This window comes from Gavia stellata, chromosome 3, assembly GCF_030936135.1.
Source record: "Gavia stellata isolate bGavSte3 chromosome 3, bGavSte3.hap2, whole genome shotgun sequence".
NCBI lineage: Eukaryota > Metazoa > Chordata > Aves > Gaviiformes > Gaviidae > Gavia > Gavia stellata.
In genome coordinates this window covers 91624678-91646363 of record NC_082596.1, presented here as the reverse complement: position 1 = coordinate 91646363, position 21686 = coordinate 91624678, and the positions used below count along the sequence as shown (strand labels likewise).

Genomic DNA, 21686 nt, shown 5'->3' with positions numbered 1-21686 from the left:
AGCAGAAATACCTGCACCTAAAGATCTGAAAAGTCGCACACTTCTTCAAGAGTATCTCCCTAGGTATTGAAGGCTTTCCACTTGGAGAAAGTATTTAAGAGATGAGATTACACTACAATACTACAATAAGGAGGGGGTCTGTTTTTGAGAGGAAGGCAAGCATTCTTTCCAGCACTTTTTCTTCTTAGGGGGAACAATATTTACCAAAGAAGAGGATGATGTTGGTTGGATTGTGTTTGATCAAGAAAAGGAAAGGGTGGTCAGCCCTAAACTCTTCAAACTCAGAGGAATGTTTGATGTCTCCCACCACCCCAGCTGAGCCTGCCATCTCGGTGCCCTCTTCATTGACTTCCATGTACGCCTCATGGATGGCCTCAGATATCTTCAGGCTCTCTTCTGAAGAGATGCCAGACAGATTGGCCGAAGGACTGAACAGGTCGGTCATACCCAAGGCCTTTAAGACAGATGTGAGGTTATATTTTTCCTCAATCTTCATGCGTGGGAGGTACACTTTCACTCTCTTCTTTTCCATCACATTGGGACTGGTCCATTCCGTGAGTTTTTCAAAGTTGATTTTGTCCTCAAGCTGCAAAGAGAGGCAGGGAATGAAATGCCTGAGACAAGAGGGCAGTGGCCTTAACCACTATGTTTATACCACTTGTTACTATTTTTTTCCATTTACTTCATGTACACAATAGAACTGATACTTAATCTTAAATGTATTTGCTTATCCTGTATGCTTCCTCCTGATTACAGCCTATAGCTCATTGCCTTGATGAAGTTCTCCAAAGCTTTGTCATATGAAAATTTCTTCATCAGATCAAGGCTTCTTTTGTGAAAATACAGTTCTTGAAAACATTAAATCAAATTGGCCCCCAAACTGTTCCTCCTAGAGCATATTTTATTTATCCCTTCCCTCATCTTAGTTCCTTTTAATGCTACTCTTCCATTTTCCTTTTAGTCAGCTCTTGGAATGCTTTCCTCATCACTTCATTTTTTATTTCTGCTTGGATAAACTTTTCTTTGTTTACCAAACCATTGAGTGCTCTCCTGGAAGATTGAAATCACTCGAAATGAAAAAAAAATCCTGCTGGCATCTCTGTTTCTGGTACCTATGGAGATCGCTGTGTATAGCAACATCCTCTACTGCAGAGCTACAGCAGCACTACACTCCTTTACCTTCATTTTATTAGGCTGAGTCCGGGGCTCTCCTAGGAGACCTGTCTCTGCCTGAGCACCTGGTAGCACTTGGGCAGCTGCTGCGCTCCCCTCTGCCCAGCACAGCCGTGATGTGGGCAGCGGGGGTGCAAACGGAGAGCAAAAGGTCTGCCAGTAGCCAAGTCCCACTGAAGTGATAACTCTTCTCCTTCCCCTGCCAGGGCCATACCTGCTCCAGGCCAGAGACGTCATCAGGCAGCAGCACCAACATGCTCAGCTCCCCGCTGGCATACGGAAGCTCCAGGATCTTCATTCTCTCTGCAGCCACTGCTGCCACTTTGAAGGTACTGTTCTGACACATCATTTGCACAGGTCTGCTTTCTTGCTGCAAAGAACAGAAACGTGAGATGATGTGACTGGGCAGCAATTTTTTCTGTAGGCAGGCAAATGTACAAGCCCTTTGAAAGGGACGGGACTTGATCTTCAAGCATGCTGCCTTTGAAGAAGAGCTGTGTCTCTTTTTTCCTCTCTTGTCTGCTGGTGTGCTCTGGAAGCCTGGTCAGACACAGCCCTTGCAAACACTCCTTGGCCTTAGGCCCAGGCGCTGACAGTGAGGGGCCCAGCTAAATCACCCGACCTGTGACAGCAAAAGGTTGTCTGTGTAACACCCAGAGTGCTGGCTGTGTGAGCCAACAGCCGTCCTGGCCAGAAGCTGTGTCTATGCCCTCCTACCTCTGTCACATTGAAGGGCACTTCCCGAGTGTGTTCTTCTTTAAACGCTGTCTTCCATACGCCTTTGAAGTAAATGGCATTCACAAGGACCAGCACAGTATCGGGATCAACAGAGCCTGACTCAAGGAAATCTTGTATCTGTCCTTTAAGAAAGAAGCAGGGCAGAAAGTGGTCAGATACACCTCCTCCAGTATGCACAAATGCCTGCAATGAAGGGCATGGGGGTGGGGGGTGCTGCTTTCTGGAGTTTTGTTTTCATAGCATTGAGCAACCTGCTCTTGCTTGACCCACTTTTTCTAGACATTATAAGGAGAGGAAGACAAGGGTATAGATTATGGTAGGTAGGGGAAAATATCTGCTACCCATTTTTCAGTCCTTACCATTTGTCTCTTTCTCCACCCAGGAATTAATGAGCTGTCTTGCTTCTTCTGTAGCTGTTTTGAAGTTAACTTCTTCCAGCCCTGCGTTGTAGAATTTCCTTGCACACTTTAAGTATTCCTGTAAGCAGAAGGATTGCAGTTGTCAGACTGATGAGAACTTGAAAACGTATGAATGTGAAATGCAAGATTGTGAAATGAAGCAGAATATTTAAAAGAACAGTTAGCTTTTACCCTTGTGTTTGAACATGTCAGTCACAGCTGTCTTCCTGTAACTGAATCTTAAAGCCAGACAAGAAAGACTACTTCATATATTTAGGTCTGGCACTTGTTTTTCAGATAGGATTCTAAGTTAAAATTTTGAAATATTTTCTTTGTTTTACCAAAACACTTTCAGTTTAACAAACATTTTTAAAGGCAGACAGTGTTTGTTTCCTTCTCTTTGTGCCCACTTCTTATTTTGAATACTATGTTCTTACATTATTAGATTTCAAAAACAAAGCTTCCTTTCATTGGGAAGATTTGATATTTGGCTTTGAAAAAATCCAAATTTGACAATTTCAGGCTTCATACTTTAAAGTCATAACATGTATTTCATTTCCCTTAAGAGTTACATTTTTCATTAAAAGCTATTTTCTAGCAAATGAACAGCAATCTTGATTACTCCCTGGCACTGTTGCAACATGGGCTTATTTTATGCCATTATACTTTTGCCTAGCCTCCACCTAACAGCCACAGGAAGGTTCAAACTCATTCAGAACCAGTTCCCCTCATGGCTCACAACCACCTCTTCATCGACAGACAGTGGGCTGTTGGTGGTGGTGCTTCTCTAGGGCAGAATCACAGGGGCCTTTATGGGGAATCTCGCTGAAGTCAGGCCACAGTACAACTCACCGGAAGAATGGGGTATGTTTTTTCAAAATAGAGTCTGTCAGCAATCTTGAGTGAGTATGTAGCATTTGGCATGGTCATGTCTGAGAGAAGATCCTTGAATGAATTGTGGATGTATTCAGAAGTGCCACACTGAGGTGATGACATGGAAACAAGAAGATACATTGCATTAGCTTCTTCTTATTTAGGAAATAAGACCCTAAAGGATTGTCCCTATCAGTTAAGAGTCATGCTGCAGTGGAGTCCTCCCCCACAGACACTGGGCTGTCACCTTTGGGACAGCAGGTGCTGTGGTGATGGTGCATTGAACTGACAAGTTCATCCTTCTCAAGATAAGTCCCCTGAAATATGCTTTTCGTAAGAGTGCAGTTGTGTTCCTGTCACTGAGAGTTCTCGGATCTTCTCTGCCCAGCATCTTCCTGGCCTGCTTTGGAGTCTCTCAGCTGCAAGTCTGACTGCTGTACCCTGGCTCCAGGTGCTGAGCCCCTTTCACATGCTGTCCCCCAGCAGCATTTGCCCAGGAAGGCACCCTGGTGCCCAAAGCATCCTGCCCCACACCATCCCTTGTTCTGGTGCAAGATGTGCAACCTGCTTTCTTTCCCTGGTTTTTAACAAATAGGTGAGTTACACCCTCTTTCCCTCCCTCCCTCCCTCCCTCCCTCCCTCCCTCCCTCCCTCCCTCCACAAGTCTTCTTGGTTTGAGAGCATTGCCGTAGTTTTTGACAGGGTCTGAAACTGCCAGGAGGAGAGGCAGAACAGTTCTAGTTTTGTTCTGAGGATGAAATAAGACAGAAAGGGAGATCAGGTTATTTCTTTACCTGGGAGTCAGTAGTGTCTCCAACTCCTGTAACGTTATCGAAGTGAAGAACCTGTAAGAAAAAATGTCAGTGGAGGAAATAACAAGCATGACCAAAAATGATGTAAATTTGAGATTTACACATGATGCTTCAGGTAAAGCTGTTGGCTCAGAAAAGAAAAAGTGCTAACTGAGAACACAGATGAACTAAAAATTTACAAGTGAGCTTGCAACTAGTTTATGCCCTCTGGGGCCTTCTTGGAAACTGTAAATACCACTCTTTGCTTAGATGATATTTTTTCTAGTGAATGTCTAGAAATTAACTGAGTTACATATTATGTACTGCTAATAATATTCTGTCTTCCTGGGATTTATTTTTTTTTTCTATTAAAAAAAAATCTGATCACATTATCTGGAAGATGTCAGAATTTAGAAAAAAATCATGTAATAAAATTTTCTGACTGGTAATCCATTTTGTTATTGTCCTTGAGATATTTGTTTTCCTAAGTCAAAAGTAACTGCCCCTTATAGTGAAAATATACATATTTTTTTAGTATTTTCTCTAAATACCTCTCAATCCAGTTCTCCATTTTGTGACTTTGGCTTATTTCTTGCACATTAAAACAGGTGAGAACCTCATCAGTGAATAATATATTTCAGTGATGTTAGTTAGAAGGGACAACAAAAACAAGTAGAGGTCCCTTTACACCCATGTAAGTAACTTACCTTCTCCATCTGAGATTGAGTGTTACCTCTTGCTCCCAGATAGACCATAGCCAGGGCTGAAATGATGCTCAGGGGGGAATAGAAGATGTTGTCGTTGGCATGATGGACTTTCAGCTCTTTGAATACATCAAAACAAAATTCTGCATTTGCTGTACCGATGGAGCCCATTGTGAAATCAATGTTGTCTAAAGCAAACAGAAAGAATCTGACTTATTATGATGAAAAACATTAATTTCAATGCAAGAAAGTCAGTGCACTTGAACCCCTGAAATTGGTGTGCAGGGGGTTTTTCAGCAAACACAGTGGCGTGGATTTAAAAGGCAGACATGCTTTTGGATTCATGAACAATCAACATGCTGGATAGCTACCAGTTATGCATAGGCTGGTGATTCTTTTATTTGAAACTTGAGTTCTCTTTCTCTGTACATGTGTACCATATTGTCAAAAATGTTGCGAAGAATATTAGTTACCTTGAAAGAAGCTCACTAACAGTCTTTTCTCATCTCTTAAGGAAAAAACACACATAGATTTGTTCTCAGAATCTTCATTTTTTTGAAAGCCCAAACCAGGTTCTTCACTATAGTTTTTAACATCACTTTTAAGATCAGTTAGCAGATCTGCCCTCTATGATCCAAACTACAGTTAATTCCAGTATACAGTGTGCAAGTCTAAAGCAACAGCATAAATTTTGCTAGATTTACTCTAATTTCAGCCTAGTGTAAACGGAAGCTAGGTTATTACACCAGCTACTTTATCAGACGTCTCCACTGTTAGCAATACTACCTCCATTTTTTTAAAATAGGATAATGAAGGCACAGCAACAGAAACTGCAAATGATTTACGAAATTCATCCGGCTTATGACAAGCATTTATAACTAGTACGTTCCATTCATTGTTGACTCAATTATATCTCACTCTGTTTTAAAAAAGTGTTCTTTAATTTTTATTATCACCTTTTCCATAAAATCCACCTTTTAATAAGACAGTGCTTGTTTAGCCTTGTGTTTAATTTGCAGAGATCTTCACATCTTCAGTATTTAAATATTTTTTCTGCACTTTTTCTGATATTCTTGTAATATTTTCCCTGTAGTTTCAGCACTTAGCATTTCATCTAACACTGAAGGGAAGGATTTTTTAGTAAAGAAGACAACACAGAGTAGAAAATACAGTACTGTAAAGTCTAATATGTAGTGTTTATACCACTTATAACTTCCCACATGTTGACACAAGCAGAGAGAACCTTGCTAGAATGGAATTGCCCCTAGCTCTTGGGGATCTTCAAGCAGTGCAAAATTTAGGTTTTTTCCCTCTGTGGCTGCTAGAGAACAAAATCCAGTATACTCTGCCATATATATCACAGTCCCTATGGAATCGACGCATTCATGTGACAGTCATTTCTTAATGTGGGAGAATTTGAACAGTGCATGTAGCTGTTCCCCTGCTAGAATGGGTGCTCAGTTTGTCTCTAAATTGAATCACTTATATAGGTGATATAAAGCAGATTTTTTTATTTTTTACCATTTCTGCTAGCTATTATATTTTAGGGTTTAAGCTCCATGGTGAAGAAGCATATTCATGAAAAAGATGTTTTTATTTTTTTTCAATGTTAGAAAATGTAACTATCAAAGATAACACAGAGCTGCAGTATGCTGGGGTCACCTCAATATGCTGCATTCATTAATTTCATACAGAGAAAATCTTCCATAAACCCTGCAACTGAACTTTAGTTGCATCCACTGGAATTGAAACACATTCAATTTTGTCTTTTCATTCTAAATGAAAAATTAAAGCGATACAGGAAGAAGAAAGAAAGGCTATCATAACATTTCACCAGCTTTTCAACCTGCAAGAGTTAGTAAAAAAAGCTTTAGTTCATACAAACAAATACTTTGACTTTATGCATGGCAGAATGTGAAACAGTAAAATAATGCAGAACACACATGTGAAGGTGAGATGAGGTTTCTGCAGAAGGCATCTTTTAATCGTTTGTTTCTTCAACTGATATTGAAGGTCATAAACATGAGGTTACATCAATCTTTTTGCAAGTTTTGTAACAGATAATTTTTTTAAAAATTGCAGATTAGAACTTAAATCATAATCAAAAGAAATGCTTACCTTATCAGCTTCACCTGTAAAGGTAATAGTACAGCTTCTCAGCTGTACTTGGGGCAGACTTGCTGAACTCCTTGAAATATATCTTGTGGAATTTTGTGACACGCCCCACACTGCCTGTTCTGTGTTTACCAAATAAAGTGATGGATGGAGCTTAATGTCACACATGCACTTTTACTTGGAATAAGTCCATTCTTTCAAAAAAAAAGATAATGCTGGAATGGAAGGATTTTACCCTAAAATTTCCAGAATGGAAGATTCTTTCATCATAGCATGTGAAACCTTGCAGAAAAGGAAGGAGCATATTGAAATGGCTGAAAGAAAAATAATGATAAAAGCTATTCATTGGAACTTGAATAGTAAGTGTGATGTGGTTATGGCAGCAAATAGCATGGCACAGCTTATGAAAATAAAACAAAAAAAAGTGAGAAATTCAGTCTTGCAGAATGTCTCCAAGGAATTTTTAGTTAATTTCCTTATTATTCCTCTGTAATGAGTACTGACAGGCCAGATGCCTCTCAGAGTCACCATTCTGTGAACTCAAAAAATTGAGTAAGATCAGCATATGCAGGACTGCTTGCTATGGTATGCCCATGCTACACTTATTGCAACTTTTCTCTCTCCTGTTGTTGGCTGGACTACCAATATCACTAGTCTTTCTTCCCACCAGAATCCATAGCTCTTGATGAGGAATGGAGAAACTTCTGCTACCAAGGAACTTCAGAAAGAGCACATTCTTCAAATGTTAGTTGCCAAATTTAATAATATTGAAATAGATTATTCTGCAAAAACTTGTATGTAATTGCCCGGTGCCACTTACAGCCTACGTTGTAAAAGACCACAGACATAGTGTTTCACAGAGCACAGTTTTTCATCCCAGAGCAATCTAGCTCAGGGAACTCAGACATAGTCACAGTCTGCGCAGCACATCAGTGGAACAAAACCTTCAGTGACCATATTGTGGGAATACAAATTAATTTCAAAAGCAATATTCAGAGCATCTGTATAGAGAATAATTAGAGAGCTGAAGAAAGGTGTGTTGGGGAAAGAGGGGTTGAGCAGAAGAGAAAGACAAGGCTTCTGTTGCTTTTTAAATTCAGGCATCAGGATATTTAGATCCCAGTCAGATGCTACCAGAAAAGGATTTGAACTCACTGCTAAAATTTTGAAGGGTAGTTTAAGGTGAGCTGTTCTTTTCCTTTTCCACAGGTCACAGCACCAGATGCTAGGTTCACAATGTGCCTTTTGTACATACAGAGACCATTCTTACAGATCTTCCACAAGTAACTTCATGGCACATCAAGTGAACAAACCAGATGAAGAAATATTCATGGTCTGCAGGACAGTCATAATATACAATAGCAAGCAGAAAGCAGTCGCATAATTCCTTTGAAATAAAAGAATGAACAGACAATAAAAGAAACTGCTTTGACCTCTCTGAATGCCATGTGATTTTAAAACAGAAATCCAAAGTCAATACACAAAATGCCTCTGAAATTGTCTAGAACAAATTATGCCTCTGGAGAGAAGAGGTGGACTCTTTAACCCTTTTAGTTGTCTGTGCAAGTGGAAAGCCTCTGAACCATCCATACCTTTCTCCCTAATACAGTCCTTATTAGTCCCGTTCAGCTGAAGATGCTAGTGCAGTAATAACCATGAAGAGCTCAGTCTGGACTGGTGCACTTACACACCACTAGTACTTTACATGGCACAGTGTGTAGAACAGGCCGGTCTGCTACAGCCATTGCTATGCAGCAACAACGCTTTTGAGAAAAGAACTTCAGGCCTTGCCTCATGTTGGTGGCCCATCTCTGCAAATCTTCTGTAAACAGAATGAGTTATTCTCTCACAGGAGCAGTACATAAATTGCTCAGCACTGTTGTGAGTCCCGTTTAGCTGAAAATGGTGTCACCATGCTGGTGGAAAGAGGGGTCAAATGGGTGAATGTGTACGTACACGGTGAATACCTTTAATCACACAATTGGGAGTGGTCCCTAAACTGCAAGCTGTTCCTGCAGCTGCTGCCCCTTCTGCCTTTCCTGCTTAAGACTGCTTTGTTTCTGTTCAAACAGGCTTTAACACTCTCAGCCATGGTCCATTGTTGTATACTTTACAGCTCAGAAGTCAAAGGATTAGCCAATGTGTTTTACCCTGTCACTTCTAACTTTTGATTATGCCTTGAATCTTTTTCCTTGACAATCAAATTGTCTAGCAGTATGCTCCAGCTCACCATATGTGACCCACCTTGCCATTTGTGCACCATCTACCTGAATCACATTTGGATCATCATAGACAGCCTATAACTTAGTAGCTACGAAGATGTCTAGTGAGTCAGTACAGTTGTTTCATAACAGCCAATTCGCAGCATTAATGTTGTTAGCAATGGCACGGTTTTCAAAATACTTCTGAGTTGAATATATTCATTAATGATAGGAATTGTTTGTTTTGCAGTAGAGAAGGGGCAGTACACTCCTCCAGAAGTACCTTAATACACAACCCAGGTTACTGTTTTTGTTAGCATTTCTATTTTTTGTTGGTCAGATGAATGATTAATGTAAAGCACGTTGCAGAAGCAACAAAATCATTCCACAAGTAAGTAAAAATCTTGATCAGCCATCAGTGCAGAATCGAAATAATATAAGAGGTACTGCATAGTCTACTCAGAGACTTTAGATCTGTCATGGAGTCTAGTGAGATTAAGCAAACCTTCCTGTAGTTGAAACGCTTCCTGGGATAAAAGATAATGGATTGCCATGTGTAATGCAGCACAAACACAAAAGGATGTGTTTTGCCACATGTCCTTGTTTCGACAATGCTTGTCCCGAGAAGGAGGTCAGCTAAGGCTCTGCTGTCCTTTGCTCTGCCGGGCATTTCATTGTGGAGCTGTCCCTAAACCAACAGACTCTTGGACATTTGAGCCTTTCCAAAAGGATATGAAGTCCAGGTCAGCTCACAGACCAAAGCCTCTCATCCAATCACAACAATCCACACAGAACTCGAGATTTTGTTCTCATCCACACTGCTGCTCTTTTGCCAGTAGGACGGAGCAAGTTGATTGTTTTGTGTTTGTCTTACTCAGAGTGACTGCAAGTGATTGTTTAGTTATTTGCCATTGCAGACCTTGGTGCTGTAGCTATCAATGATGGTTTCTCTCTCAGTTGTCCTGTAGGACTGTGTTCTTTCCCCAGTCTGAAGAAAATGAGGTGTCTGGTCAAGCTACTTTAGGCAGGAGCTTGTAGCTCACCCGGCATCTTTCTGCAGCAGCACTGTGCCATTCTGAAGAGACAGACATTGTTGCCTGCAGTGCTGCCTTTATCATTCACAGACTGTGACAGGGATGTGCCTACCTCAGTGTTGGCAGAATGGATTTCTCCAGTGAAGGCACCTTCAGAAGGTTCCTATGATGGCCTTGGTCACAAGTCTCTCACACTTACTCACTGCGTCTGCTTAGCAGTGCACACAGCGTCCAGGGTCTGCTGCTATACAGGTCTGGACCAGCTCACACAGCAGTCCCTTTATCAGTCACCACAGCACATGTGAAGTCCCTTAATCATCCCTCAAGTCCCTGGGATCAACCAACAACCAGGGTGAGGCTGTGGATGGCCTTACCTCACTGGGTCCTAAGGCGGCAGCATGGTAACGAGGCCCTTACACCCAGCACACACGTGGTGCAGGCGAGGTGGCCACTGGTGTTGGCAGAACTAGTTTACTGTCTGTGCCATATGGGAGCTTAGTTAGCAGGGTCCCTCCCCACAGAGAAGACTGTTTGTGGCAGCCTGTGACTAGCACTGCTCATGTCACCATGCCTGTCACTTTACTTCCCACCATTCACTGGAAGGCTGCCCAACATGCCAGTTATCTTGGCACACACTCCCAGGAAAATCAGCATTTTTCTTCTGCACAAAACAGGATAAACTAACCTCTTCATTTGTTTCAACTCAGACATCCTTCCATGAAGCCTTCCTCTCCTCTGACTAGTAGCCTACTGAGGTTCTTAATAATATTGCTGGTATGTTTCCTGCCTCCTCTGCAGGAAAAGACTGCTGCAGAAAAGGAGAGAAGGAGAAATGTCACTGCATAAAGCTCCATGCCATCATGTCAGCTTTGCAGAAAAGAACTGGGGGTCCTGGTGGACACCAAGTTGACCATGAGTCAGCAGTGTGTCCTTGTGGCAAAGAAAGTCAACAGCATCATGGGCTGCATTAGAAAAAGCATTGCTAGCAGGTAAAGGGAGGTTAACCTTCCCCTCTGCTCAGCACTGGTGGGACCACAGCTGGAGCACTGTGTCCAGCTCTGGGCTTTCCGGAGATGTGGATATACTGGAGCAGGACCAGAGAAGAGCCACAAAGATGATAAAGTTATTAAAGCATCTGTTATGAGAGGAGAGGCTCAGAGAGATGGGGCTTATTACCCTGGGGAGGAGAAAGTACAGGGGGGATCTTATCCATGTGCATAACTCACTTGATGGGGGGGTGGAGGCTTTCTCCAGTGAACAGACAAGAGGGAATGGACACAACTTGAAATAGCATAAATTCCATTTAAGCATAAGAACATTTAAACATTTGTTTATGGGGAGGGAGGTAAAGCCAGGTTGCCTAAAGAGGCTGTGGAGTCTCCATCCTCAGAAATATTCAAAATGCAGCAGGACATGTTCCCAAGCAACCTGCTGTAGCTGACACTGCCTGAAGGGAGGAGCTTGGAACAGACAATCGGCAGAGGTCACTTCCAATCTCAGCTGTTCTGTGATTTTGTGTTACATGTAGAGGAAGATCTCAAGGGAGATGGAGACAGCGGGGTTATGGCACATTAATGTGCAAAGAAAGTACTGTGGTGTAGGTGAGGCACTTGGAATGGGAGTGCATGGCAAGTCCCACAGAGGAGCACTCTTTCCATGTTGTACGGGGAGCAATGTCACCTCATACTGGGAGGCCCTTGGACCTCTTCTTGTGCTTTCTGGTGGTGTGTTAGTTGCACCAAGAGGTGCAGAAGGTTTCAGACTTTGTCTTGCCCCCCATGTGTTACCTTCCAAGCCTTCCTTCTGGTGCTGCACAGCAGTCTGTCAGAGAAACAGGGTCTCAATTCTTCAGAAAACAAAAATGCCAGAAGCCTTTGGAAGGCTGCAAGAAAAATGCCAGTAGCAACAAGGAGGTTTTCAAGGTTTATTTATTTTTGTCTTTTTTCAAATAAAAACTTCTGGAGCATTTTAATATTGTTAAAATTTTGGCCATTTTTTTTTTTTTGAAGCAAATATGCTCAGCTGCCTATTGGCATGAGAACCAGAACCATGCCTGAGAAATGAAACTTGCCAGGTGAAAGCACAGAGGTGCTCAGAGCACAGGGTCCAGCCATGCTCATGGAGCAGCTGCACCTTTCCACTGCATGCTTGCTTGGTGGGTGAGAGCACAGAGAGGCCGAACCACAGACCCCATCTCTCTGGGGCACACGAAGGGCTGCTTCTCCCAAATCTCCCCAGCGTTTTGAAGAGTTCAGAGGCCACAGCAGGCATTCATCATTCCACCATCCAGGGCTGCCACCCCCTTCATGGGAATACTTTTCCAATACCCTTTAAATAATGTGCCTCCTTCCTGGTCTGTGGTGGCCAGGGCTAGGTCCTAGCCGTTGGTACTTTGTTGCAGGTTTGTCCAGTATTTCTGAATTTGCACTTTTTGCTGCCTCCTGTTTTCCCTTTTGAAAAAGGGGAAGCTTTGTACCTGCTAGTAAGCATTATGGCTCCTTTGCTTTTTTCCCATTACTTCATTTTGACCTACTTTGTTATCGTTCAGGAAACAACACTGGTCACTGAGGCATATCTATGTACTTTAGGCACTTTCCAGTTTCATAATCATAGTAAGGCTAGTTTGCAAATGTAGCCCTTTTCAAGTCTTCTTATTGTTTAAGTGTACGAGCTTTTAAATTTAACAGACTGGATCAACTGCTTCTGGCTACAAGAGATGCAAAAGGTGAATAAACTGCTTGTGATAAACCTTGAGAATTTGAATTTTTACATCTTTTGGAACTGTTTGTATCACTGCTTTCATTTCTAAAGAACAAAAATTAAAGTATACTTGATAAAACAGCTGGTTTTACCACTGAAAAACAGCTGAGTCTGTATCACAAATATCCTGATGATATTCAAATAATGTAGATGTCAGACCTGTAGCACTAGCTGCTTTCCTTTACAGATCTGCTTTCATCATACCACACTATGTGCTCATGTGGAAATAGCTGATATTAACATCACAGTTCCTCCTCTCAAGAGTCTCAATGGGAAAATGCTTTGCCTAACAGTTGTCAATCTACTTATTCTTTCTTATGCCTTTTGAGTTACATGATTTTCAGATGATTTCATCATCCAAAATGGCAGAGCTGCTGGAATAGTTATTCCTTGAAATATTTACCAGACTAATTGTCAGTGCATCTTTAATACCCATTGGAATTGTATTGAAAAATACATAAGAATAAATTAGTATTCCATTGGGCTATTTCTTGGTAATCTGTAATACAGAGAGGAATCAAACTCTAGATGTATGCATTTATGCATTTCATAAATGCCTAGGAAACTTCCTATCTACATGCTTTTTTCAGTCTAAAAATAGGATTTTGTACTGAATCCCATTTTACTCGCAACAGTTACCAATGTAATGATATTTTTAAGGGTTTGTGGTCCAGAAAATTAATATAATTCTCATGACAACCATTTGTGATTTTCTTTTATTATGTTAACAAAAAAAAATCAATTGTATGCATCAAAATCAATAATGAATTATTACAATGAAAATAGGACATATTATTGAGCCATTATATCCATATTGGAGATGGCAATGAACACATAGGAAGAAAAAGACAGAGAATATTAGGATTCTCACATATTTCTTAAAAACAAGAGATGTAGCCTTGAACGTATCATAGGAACAAAAAAGCCCAGCTGCATTCATGGAAGAATAATGTACTCAAGTTTTGAACCTCACCTGAGGGCTTTCCAGGGTCTAATTGAAGTTTACTTGCTAAGCAAGTTCAACAGAGACAGGGATTATTTTTAAAGCTGTGTTTTTTCACAAAACTGCCATGGAGAAATCAGATTCTTTAATACCACTTGGAGGAGTTTTCACAAAAATCAAAATGTTCTCAAATTTGAAGTGTTTTCCAATGTTTTAAACAAGAATTCAGACAGCTTTTTTGCCTAGCAGTTCTCATTGAGTTCTGGATCATCTGGATATCCATGTTTCGGGTTTTGAATCTACACTCTGTGAGAAGGCATAACTGCACTTACACAAAGTTAGATCTCTTTATGCTCTCTGGAGTGTAACGGAGAATATCCATGACTTTGGAGAACCTCTGCAAGAAATTCAGAATTAGGTGAGGAACTCATGGTGAGAGGACAACTCCGGTGATAGTGGACATACACCATTTCCCAACAGCTAAGTAAAAGAAAATTAAAATTTACATAGGCACCAGTCAATAACCTGCATAGCAGAATCTTATCCACAAGCACCTCCTCCAGACTGGAGATCTCAAAGCCCGTGTTTCAGGAACAGCAACATGGGTTTGTCAGCAGGATGCTACCGGGGAATGGGATGAGCACAGCCCATGGCTTTCTATGTAATGGACTCCCAAAGACTTGGAGTCATGCCTGCAACTTGTTCCTTGAGTGAAAATCACTTGGCCCCTTCCTGGCTGGTGGGTGCCTCTCTTGGCTCAGTCTTTGCTCAGCCCAAGCAATCCTGAAACCAGTATGAGATGGGAAAGGAGTAAACATGCTTACTGCTGTTTCCTCACCTGCAGGTATGTCTTTGCTATGGAAGCTTCCCAAATGGGCATTTCTTAGATTAGGCTTTCCACTTGGAGAAAGTATTTAAGAGATGAGATTACACTACAATGTTACGGTGAAGGGGGTCTGTTTCTGAGGGGAAGGCAAAGCATTCTTTCCAGCTCTTTCTTTCTTTAGGGGGAACAATATTTACCAAAGAAGAGGATGATGTTAGTTGGATTGTGTTTGATCAAGAAAAGGAAAGGGTGGTCAGCCCTAAACTCTTCAAACTCAGAGGAATGTTTGATGTGTCCCACCACCCCCGCTGAGCCTGCCATCTCGGTGCCCTCTTCATTGACTTCCATGTACGCCTCATGGATGGCCTCAGATATCTTCAGGCTCTCTTCTGAAGAGATGCCAGACAGATTGGCCGAAGGACTGAACAGGTCGGTCATACCCAAGGCCTTTAAGACAGATGTGAGGTTATATTTTTCCTCAATCTTCATGCGTGGGAGGTACACTTTCACTCTCTTCTTTTCCATCACATTGGGACTGGTCCATTCCGTAAGTTTTTCAAAGTTGATTTTGTCCTCAAGCTGCAAAGAGAGGCAGGGAATGAAATGCCTGGGATGCTAATACAACTTCTTCCTACCATTCATTTCAATCAAGGCTATCATAAAAAAACTAAACCAGAATGGTTCCTGAAGTGCATCCTATGAACATCCTTCTTGTAGTTTATTATTTGCCTCTTCAGTACTCCTGTGTCACTGTCCTTTTATTCAGTTCCTTACCCACCTGACACATCCCTTTCTGTCCAACTAATCTTGTGTCTCATGAGGCACAACCCAACAGTTTCACAGACTAGTAAATTAGTCAGCTTGTGAAAGATATGGCAAAAAAGGCCATGAAAATTTACCTACAGTTGATAGTACATAAGAAATGCAAACTCTTCTACATCTTTAATAACTCTACTTTATAACATAATTCCAAAAAATTGCTGAAATAAGAATAATGGGTTATGTAATGCAGGCTTCATCATTTTTTCCCTTTCTTGAATACAGGTAGGTAATTTGATAACACCTTGATAACTTTATTTTAAATGATTGACATTGGAATTCTGATTTTTTGCTACTTTTTTCAAAAATCCCGCATGAAGATAATCCAGTCCACCTGACTGAAACAAACTAAGGTTTCAAATTTTGTTTCTCCCTTGCATCTGTCCATTTTTATTTCCTCTTTGCCAGTAGCATCCTGCACTCACTCAGTTGTTTAGCTTCATTTTCTTCCAAGACCAAGACAAAAGTTCTGTTTAGCTTTGCACGGTCAGTAGATTATATTTGTATTCTTGCCTCACTGCATGCTGGTCCCACTTTTTTTTCTTTAAAGGACAAACCCATTTTTTTTACTAGTTTTCATGCATCTGGCAAAAACTGACTCAACCTTACTTAAAGCAGTTTTGCTGGTTTCTTTTACTTTTTATGCTGTTCTCATTTTCTCTCCTTATATGTTCATGGATTCTTTCTGCTGTTTATGTTCATCCCATTACAACCAAGTCGTTTCTGTTTTCTTTGTTTGATGTGTAATTTCCAAATATCTTCCATGCATTTCCTTTCCATCTCTATATTTAAGACTCGAAGTCTTAACTGATGAAGTGTTCTTGATCAGTTAGTTTAACTTCATTGGTTTCACCATTTCAAAATCAAGAACATTTTATTAAAAACATGCTTTATCTAACTTTGTTTTTCATTCCATGATAACATAATCAGAGCAATTTTTGAAAGCAGCCCATTTATTTTGTTTAATGAGGATTTTGTTAAAAAAAAAAACCATTAGTGATTCCTGCAAAGAATGCCTAATTCTCATCAGTTTTAGCAACATTTCCTCAATAATTTATATGGGGGAGTGGGTGAAATTACCTTTCAATGAAAAAAAAAATATCTGCCCACACATACATCCTATTCTGCAAGGCTACAGCAGCACTACGCTCCTTTACCTTCATTTTATTAGGCTGAGTCCAGGGCTCTCCTAGGAGACCTGTCTCTGCCTGAGCACCTGGTAGCACTTGGGCAGCTGCTGTGCTCCCCTCTGCCCAGCACAGCCGTGATGTGGGCAGCGGGGGTGCAAACGGAGAGCAAAAGGTCTGCCAGTAGCCAAGTCCCACTGAAGTGATAACTCTTCTCCTTCCCCTGCCAGGGCCATACCTGCTCCAGGCCAGAGACGTCATCAGGCAGCAGCACCAACATGCTCAGCTCCCCGCTGGCGTACGGAAGCTCCAGGATCTTCATTCTCTCTGCAGCCACTGCTGCCACTTTGAAGGTACTGTTCTGACACATCATTTGCACAGGTCTGCTTTCTTGCTGCAAAGAACAGAAACGTGAGACAATGTGACTGGGCAGCAATTTTTTCTGTAGGCAGGCAAATGTACAAGCCCTTTAAAAGGGACGGGACTTGATCTTCAAGCATGCTGCCTTTGAAGAAGAGCTGTGTCTCCTTTTTCCTCTCTTGTCTGCTGGTGCACTCTGGTCAGACACAGCTCTTGCAAACCTGACAGTGAGGGGCCCAGCTAGATCACCCGGGCAATGACCACAGCATGTTGTATGTGTAACACCCAGCCTGCTGGCTGTGCAAGCCAAGAGCCTCGCTTCCTGGCCAGATGCTCTGTCTCTGTGCCCATACCTTTGTCACTCTGAAGGGAAATTCCTGAGTGTCTTCTTCTTTAAATGCTGTCTTCCATATCCCTTTGAAGTAAATGGCATTCACAAGGACCAGCATAGTATCAACATGAACAGAGCCTGGTTGAAGGAAATCTTGTATCTGTCCTTTAAGGAAGAAGCAGGGCAGAAAGTGGTAAGTTTCACAGTAATAGTCTTGCATTTTAGAGGTCAGTTGACATGCTGCTGCTTGATTTGACTTCCTCTTCTTCAAAGGTCTGTGTGTGGAATTCGAGTTCATGAGGATGATTTAATACAGAACAGCTGGCACCTGGCCAGAGATTTCTGCAAGAAGACAGCTGGTTCAAAAGTGGTATACATCCCCAGGAATATTTCTAACCAGTGCTTGGAAAAAGATTTATATAGAAAAGAAGGAACAGGAGAGGGAAGCAGCGATATAGATTTTCTGTTTCTCACTGTGCTTCCTTTTCACACTTCACTCTTGGTTTTCCTCCCATCTCAGCACGATAAATGTACACAAGCTCCTGAATCATTCCTTTCCCACCATCAGCCTAGTGTATGCATTACTTTCTCCCCTGGAAGCCCACTTCTTACCCATCCAGCATATCCTTGTGAAATTATGCCAATATTCTAGAGAAGCTGGGACTAACCTTGGATGAGTTAAGCTCTCCAGACACAAAAAGTGTGCATATAAAGTGTGCATATCCTGGCACCTCTGCCTTTGCCAGATATGTTTAAAACACACTGTCATTGCCACACAGGTGCAGTGGAGTCATCACATTCCACAGGAAATATCCACTAATGCGGACAGGAGGAGGAAATTTCTCCTCTAATGTTTAGTCTTTCCAGAAGTTGTTCAAAAACAGTTGTGAGAGGGAAGTATATTTCAAAATCTTGTCTGACCTTACCGTTTGTCTGATTTTCCACCCAGGAGTTAATGAGCTGTCTGGCTTTATCTGATGCTGTTTTGAAGTTGACCATTTCCAGACCTGCTCTGTACAGTTTCTTTACACATTTTAAGTAGATCTGTAAAGACAGCAATTATAGCCACCAAACTAGTCATTTTTTAAAAACAGTATGAAGGTGAAATAAAATATGGCTAAAAGGATTTTTATAGTGATGCCACGGCTATGCTGTTCTCATTGCTTACTTCCTGGAAGAACCTGCTAAAACTGGGCCAGAAAAATTATTCTGAACCATGACATTTTCAGATCTGACATTTTTAGTACTTGACCATTAAGACTATATATTAGAAATGTTTACATGTTTTCTTGAAGAAAGCCTGATCCAAAACCACTGGTTTAGGTTCATTTCAGAGTGTTTTATTGTCATTATGTCCACTTCTTTTTTTTTAAAGCATTTTCCCTTATTTTTAAGGATAATAAGTTTCTCTGATTTAGAATATTTGTATGTCTTGTTTTGAAAATGTCAAATGAAAGATTTTGAGACTTTCAAAAGTTGTTTTTGAGGTGATGTTTTCAAGTGAAGAAATGTGCTGAAGTCAAATTATTTCCTGAAAAAAAAGAAACAACCTATTAAAATGAAAAAACTTTGGGGGAGCAAGCAGGGAGGGGGGAATTACATTACAAAGAATTTTGTTTATTACTCCATTCTTTTTTTAACAGGGCCATCTTTTTGCCTGCAATTGCTTTCCATTCAGGCTTTTGTCAAAGCTGTGGCAATGGGAAAAGCCATAGAAGTCCCCACCAGTGGGTACCACTGGATTAACAGATCACCTACTCTGGCCAGTCCTCCTGGATTACAGGTTTATACAGGGTTTAGCAAGAAATCACTCCAATGTATAACTCACCGGTAGTATTGGACTTGTCTTTTCAGCATAGAGTCTGTTGGCAATGTGGAGTGAATAATTGGCTTTTGGTGCAGTGATATCAGAAAGGAGTTCTTTAAACAGTATGTGGATATTCACAGACTTCCCACACTGAGTTGTTGATAAGAAGATAAAAAGGTATAGCTGTTAGCTTATTTCACGAGCAAGAGAATTATTTATAAGGTACAAATAATATGGGAAAATGCACAGTGTTTGGACATTTGCAAATGAACGTGTACTACAGTCTAAAAGCTCCATGGAAGGCATGTTCAATATAAGCAACTAATGATGTACAATTAATTCATAGCTTATGATGGCACTCATTCTAGGTGATAACAAGCAGAAAAACTCAGTGATGAATCTGAAACCAAATGGCTCAGGAGTGAGGTGACAAAAAGAAAAATTCAGGTGCCAATGATTGCAATTGGTGACTTGTCATAGATACAGAGCCTCTAGTTCCCAGCTTCTGCTTGCATTTTCATGGTAGCTTTCTGCTGAAGCTGCAGATGGGAGAAGAGTGTAAGATGACAAGGGAGTCAGGAAGTATCTATCTCATAATAGACTGAAAAAATGGATCAGCTGTCTAATGCCCCAACAATAGTGTTCCAGGTGACACAGGCCAAAAGCGTGTAAGAAAAATGCACAATGATAAACAGCGATGGGAACTTCATTTTATGAGGAGAATTGTGTTGAACTGCTCCTTTCTAAATGCTTAACCATCCACTAAATGCTCTAGCTGATATTACTTTTATTTTTCTTTATTAAAAAAAAAGTCTTCTTGTTCTTTGCAAGTCCCACCTTGTGCTTGTGGATCTCAAGTGGATGGGGACAGGCCAGGGAGCATGGCTCGTGTTATCTTTACAGAGGCAGCAGATTAACACGGAGGAAAGCACACAGATGGTATCAAAGTACTGGGACACCTCATGGTACTCTTGAGGTAGCAGTGGGAATTGGAGGCTGGAAAAGTCCCTGTAGCTTTCAGAAGAGTGTGGTTACTTTCCAGCCTTTGAGGCTTGCGGGCTCTTTTCTGCTGAAATGTCTTCCTGCCCCACTTTGGAGTCTCAGCTGCAAGTCTGACTGCTGTACCCTGGCTCCAGGTGCTGAGCCCCTTTCAAGTGCTGTCCCCCAGAAGCACTTGCAGGTGTGCAGATGCTCATCTAACACAAGAAGGTTGCCCAAAGCATCCTATCCTGTCCTGTCACTTATTCTGGTGCAACATGTGCCGTCTCTCTTCTTTTTCTGTTTTTTTAACTTACATCTCTTAAATTAAGAGCATTAGCAAAGGTTTGGGAAGGTCTTAAACCTACTTGAAGCACAGTCAGAACAGTCTGTTCTCAGGAGAAAAATGTGAAAGAGAAATAAATGTACCTTAGATTTCTGTACCTTGGTCTGAATAGCTCCTCCAAGTCCTGCAATTTTGTCAAAGTGAAGAACCTGCAATTGAAAGTAGCAATAGAAAAAATTAAGTACGTGAAGTCCACTGAGAGTCACTGATGTTTGTGTTGAAACTATAGATTCGGGCTAACCAGGTCTGATTAGCACTTAGATGAACTGAGAAGTTTTATGTGAGCTTTAAATCAGTTTTTTTACTGCATGTGCCACACTGAAAATTGGTGACTAAGATCCTCAGCTTAGATACCTTCTTTTCCGGTTAATGGTATTCAGTCTATAAAACAGCTACAACCTTACTGTATTGTATTTCTAACTGTGATTCTTCTTTTCTGGATGTTTCACCTTTTGTATATTACAAGTTGTCCTTTCCACCTGGAAGGAATAAGGTCTGTGAGATATTATAAGCGGAAGCAAGAGACCTGCCTTAACCATTCTTCAAGACCACTCTTTCTTAATGGAAATCTGTGCTGGTTTTGGCTTGCCCTTCATGGGGAAAAGCAATGGTAAGTGAAAACTCACCTCCAAATCCAAACCTTACAGTTTGGAATGCCATTCCTTTTCTAGGCAGGTTTGAATCCAGTGCCAAATGTGACTGTGTGACTTTCTCCCCTCAACTGGAGGAAGTCTCCAAGATGTAAATGGATAATATGTTGCTGTGTTGAATGGGATCAAAAGGAGTTTGTATCCATTTGTAACTTACCTTCTCCATCTGATACTCAGTGTTACCTCTTGCTCCCAGATAAACCATGGCCAAGGCTGCAATGATGCTCAGGGGGGAATAGAAGATGTTGTCGTTGGCGTGGTGGACTTTCAACTCTTTGAACACATCAAAACAAAATTCTGCATTTGCTGCACTGATGGAGCCCATTGTGAAATCAATGTTGTCTGAAGCAAACAGAAATATGACACTATAGTGGTGATACGTGGCACTTGTTTTAAAAAGTACTGTCAATAGCCCAGAAATTGCTAGTTCATCGCTGGTTTTGTGATGCTGAACCAATGAATGATGTGAAGCCTACACATTCTGTGATCGCTAGAAACATTGTAACTCCTGACCCATTTATCTCTGAATGCTGTTTTCTTTCAGAAAGATACTAGCTCATCATCAAGATAGTATCTTGTACTTGCCTTTTAGGAAAAAGATAATTTCATCCATGCTTTAATATGATGAATATAACACTGAATGTATGAGTTCCCCTGTGGCCATCCAGAGGACTCTGAATGATGTTTGAGACAATGCAAACTTCATATTTCA

The 21686-nt window shown here is 41.1% G+C and overlaps 2 protein-coding genes across 2 annotated transcripts; both read right to left on the bottom strand.

Moving 5' to 3' along the window:
• Positions 1-184: 184 nt before the first annotated feature.
• On the bottom strand, positions 185-4848 carry LOC132316807 (ovalbumin-related protein Y-like). Its single transcript, XM_059815886.1, has 7 exons — positions 4681-4848; positions 3977-4027; positions 3162-3290; positions 2271-2388; positions 1891-2033; positions 1388-1543; positions 185-586 (listed from the first exon to the last, which is right to left on the bottom strand). The coding sequence occupies exons 1-7, from the start codon at positions 4846-4848 to the stop codon at positions 185-187; spliced, it is 1167 nt and encodes a 388-aa protein (XP_059671869.1).
• A 9885-nt stretch (positions 4849-14733) lies between these two features.
• On the bottom strand, positions 14734-21299 carry LOC104254597 (ovalbumin-related protein X). The gene is made up of 7 exons (XM_009808413.2): positions 21132-21299; positions 20423-20473; positions 19022-19150; positions 18120-18237; positions 17216-17358; positions 16741-16896; positions 14734-15135 (listed from the first exon to the last, which is right to left on the bottom strand). The coding sequence occupies exons 1-7, from the start codon at positions 21297-21299 to the stop codon at positions 14734-14736; spliced, it is 1167 nt and encodes a 388-aa protein (XP_009806715.2).
• Positions 21300-21686: the final 387 nt, after the last annotated feature.

Coding starts and splice junctions, on each gene's coding strand:
- LOC132316807 (XM_059815886.1), bottom strand. CDS start 4,848: ATGGGCTCCATCGGTACAGCAAATGCAGAATTTTGTTTTGATGTATTC. Junction 3,291..3,976: donor GAGACACTACTGACTCCCAG/GTAAAGAAATAA, acceptor TCATCACCTCAG/TGTGGCACTTCTGAATACAT. Junction 2,389..3,161: donor AAACATACCCCATTCTTCCG/GTGAGTTGTACT, acceptor TTCTGCTTACAG/GAATACTTAAAGTGTGCAAG.
- LOC104254597 (XM_009808413.2), bottom strand. CDS start 21,299: ATGGGCTCCATCAGTGCAGCAAATGCAGAATTTTGTTTTGATGTGTTC. Junction 20,474..21,131: donor CTGAGTATCAGATGGAGAAG/GTAAGTTACAAA, acceptor TTTCAATTGCAG/GTTCTTCACTTTGACAAAAT. Junction 15,136..16,740: donor ACGTCTCTGGCCTGGAGCAG/GTATGGCCCTGG, acceptor CTCTCTTTGCAG/CTTGAGGACAAAATCAACTT.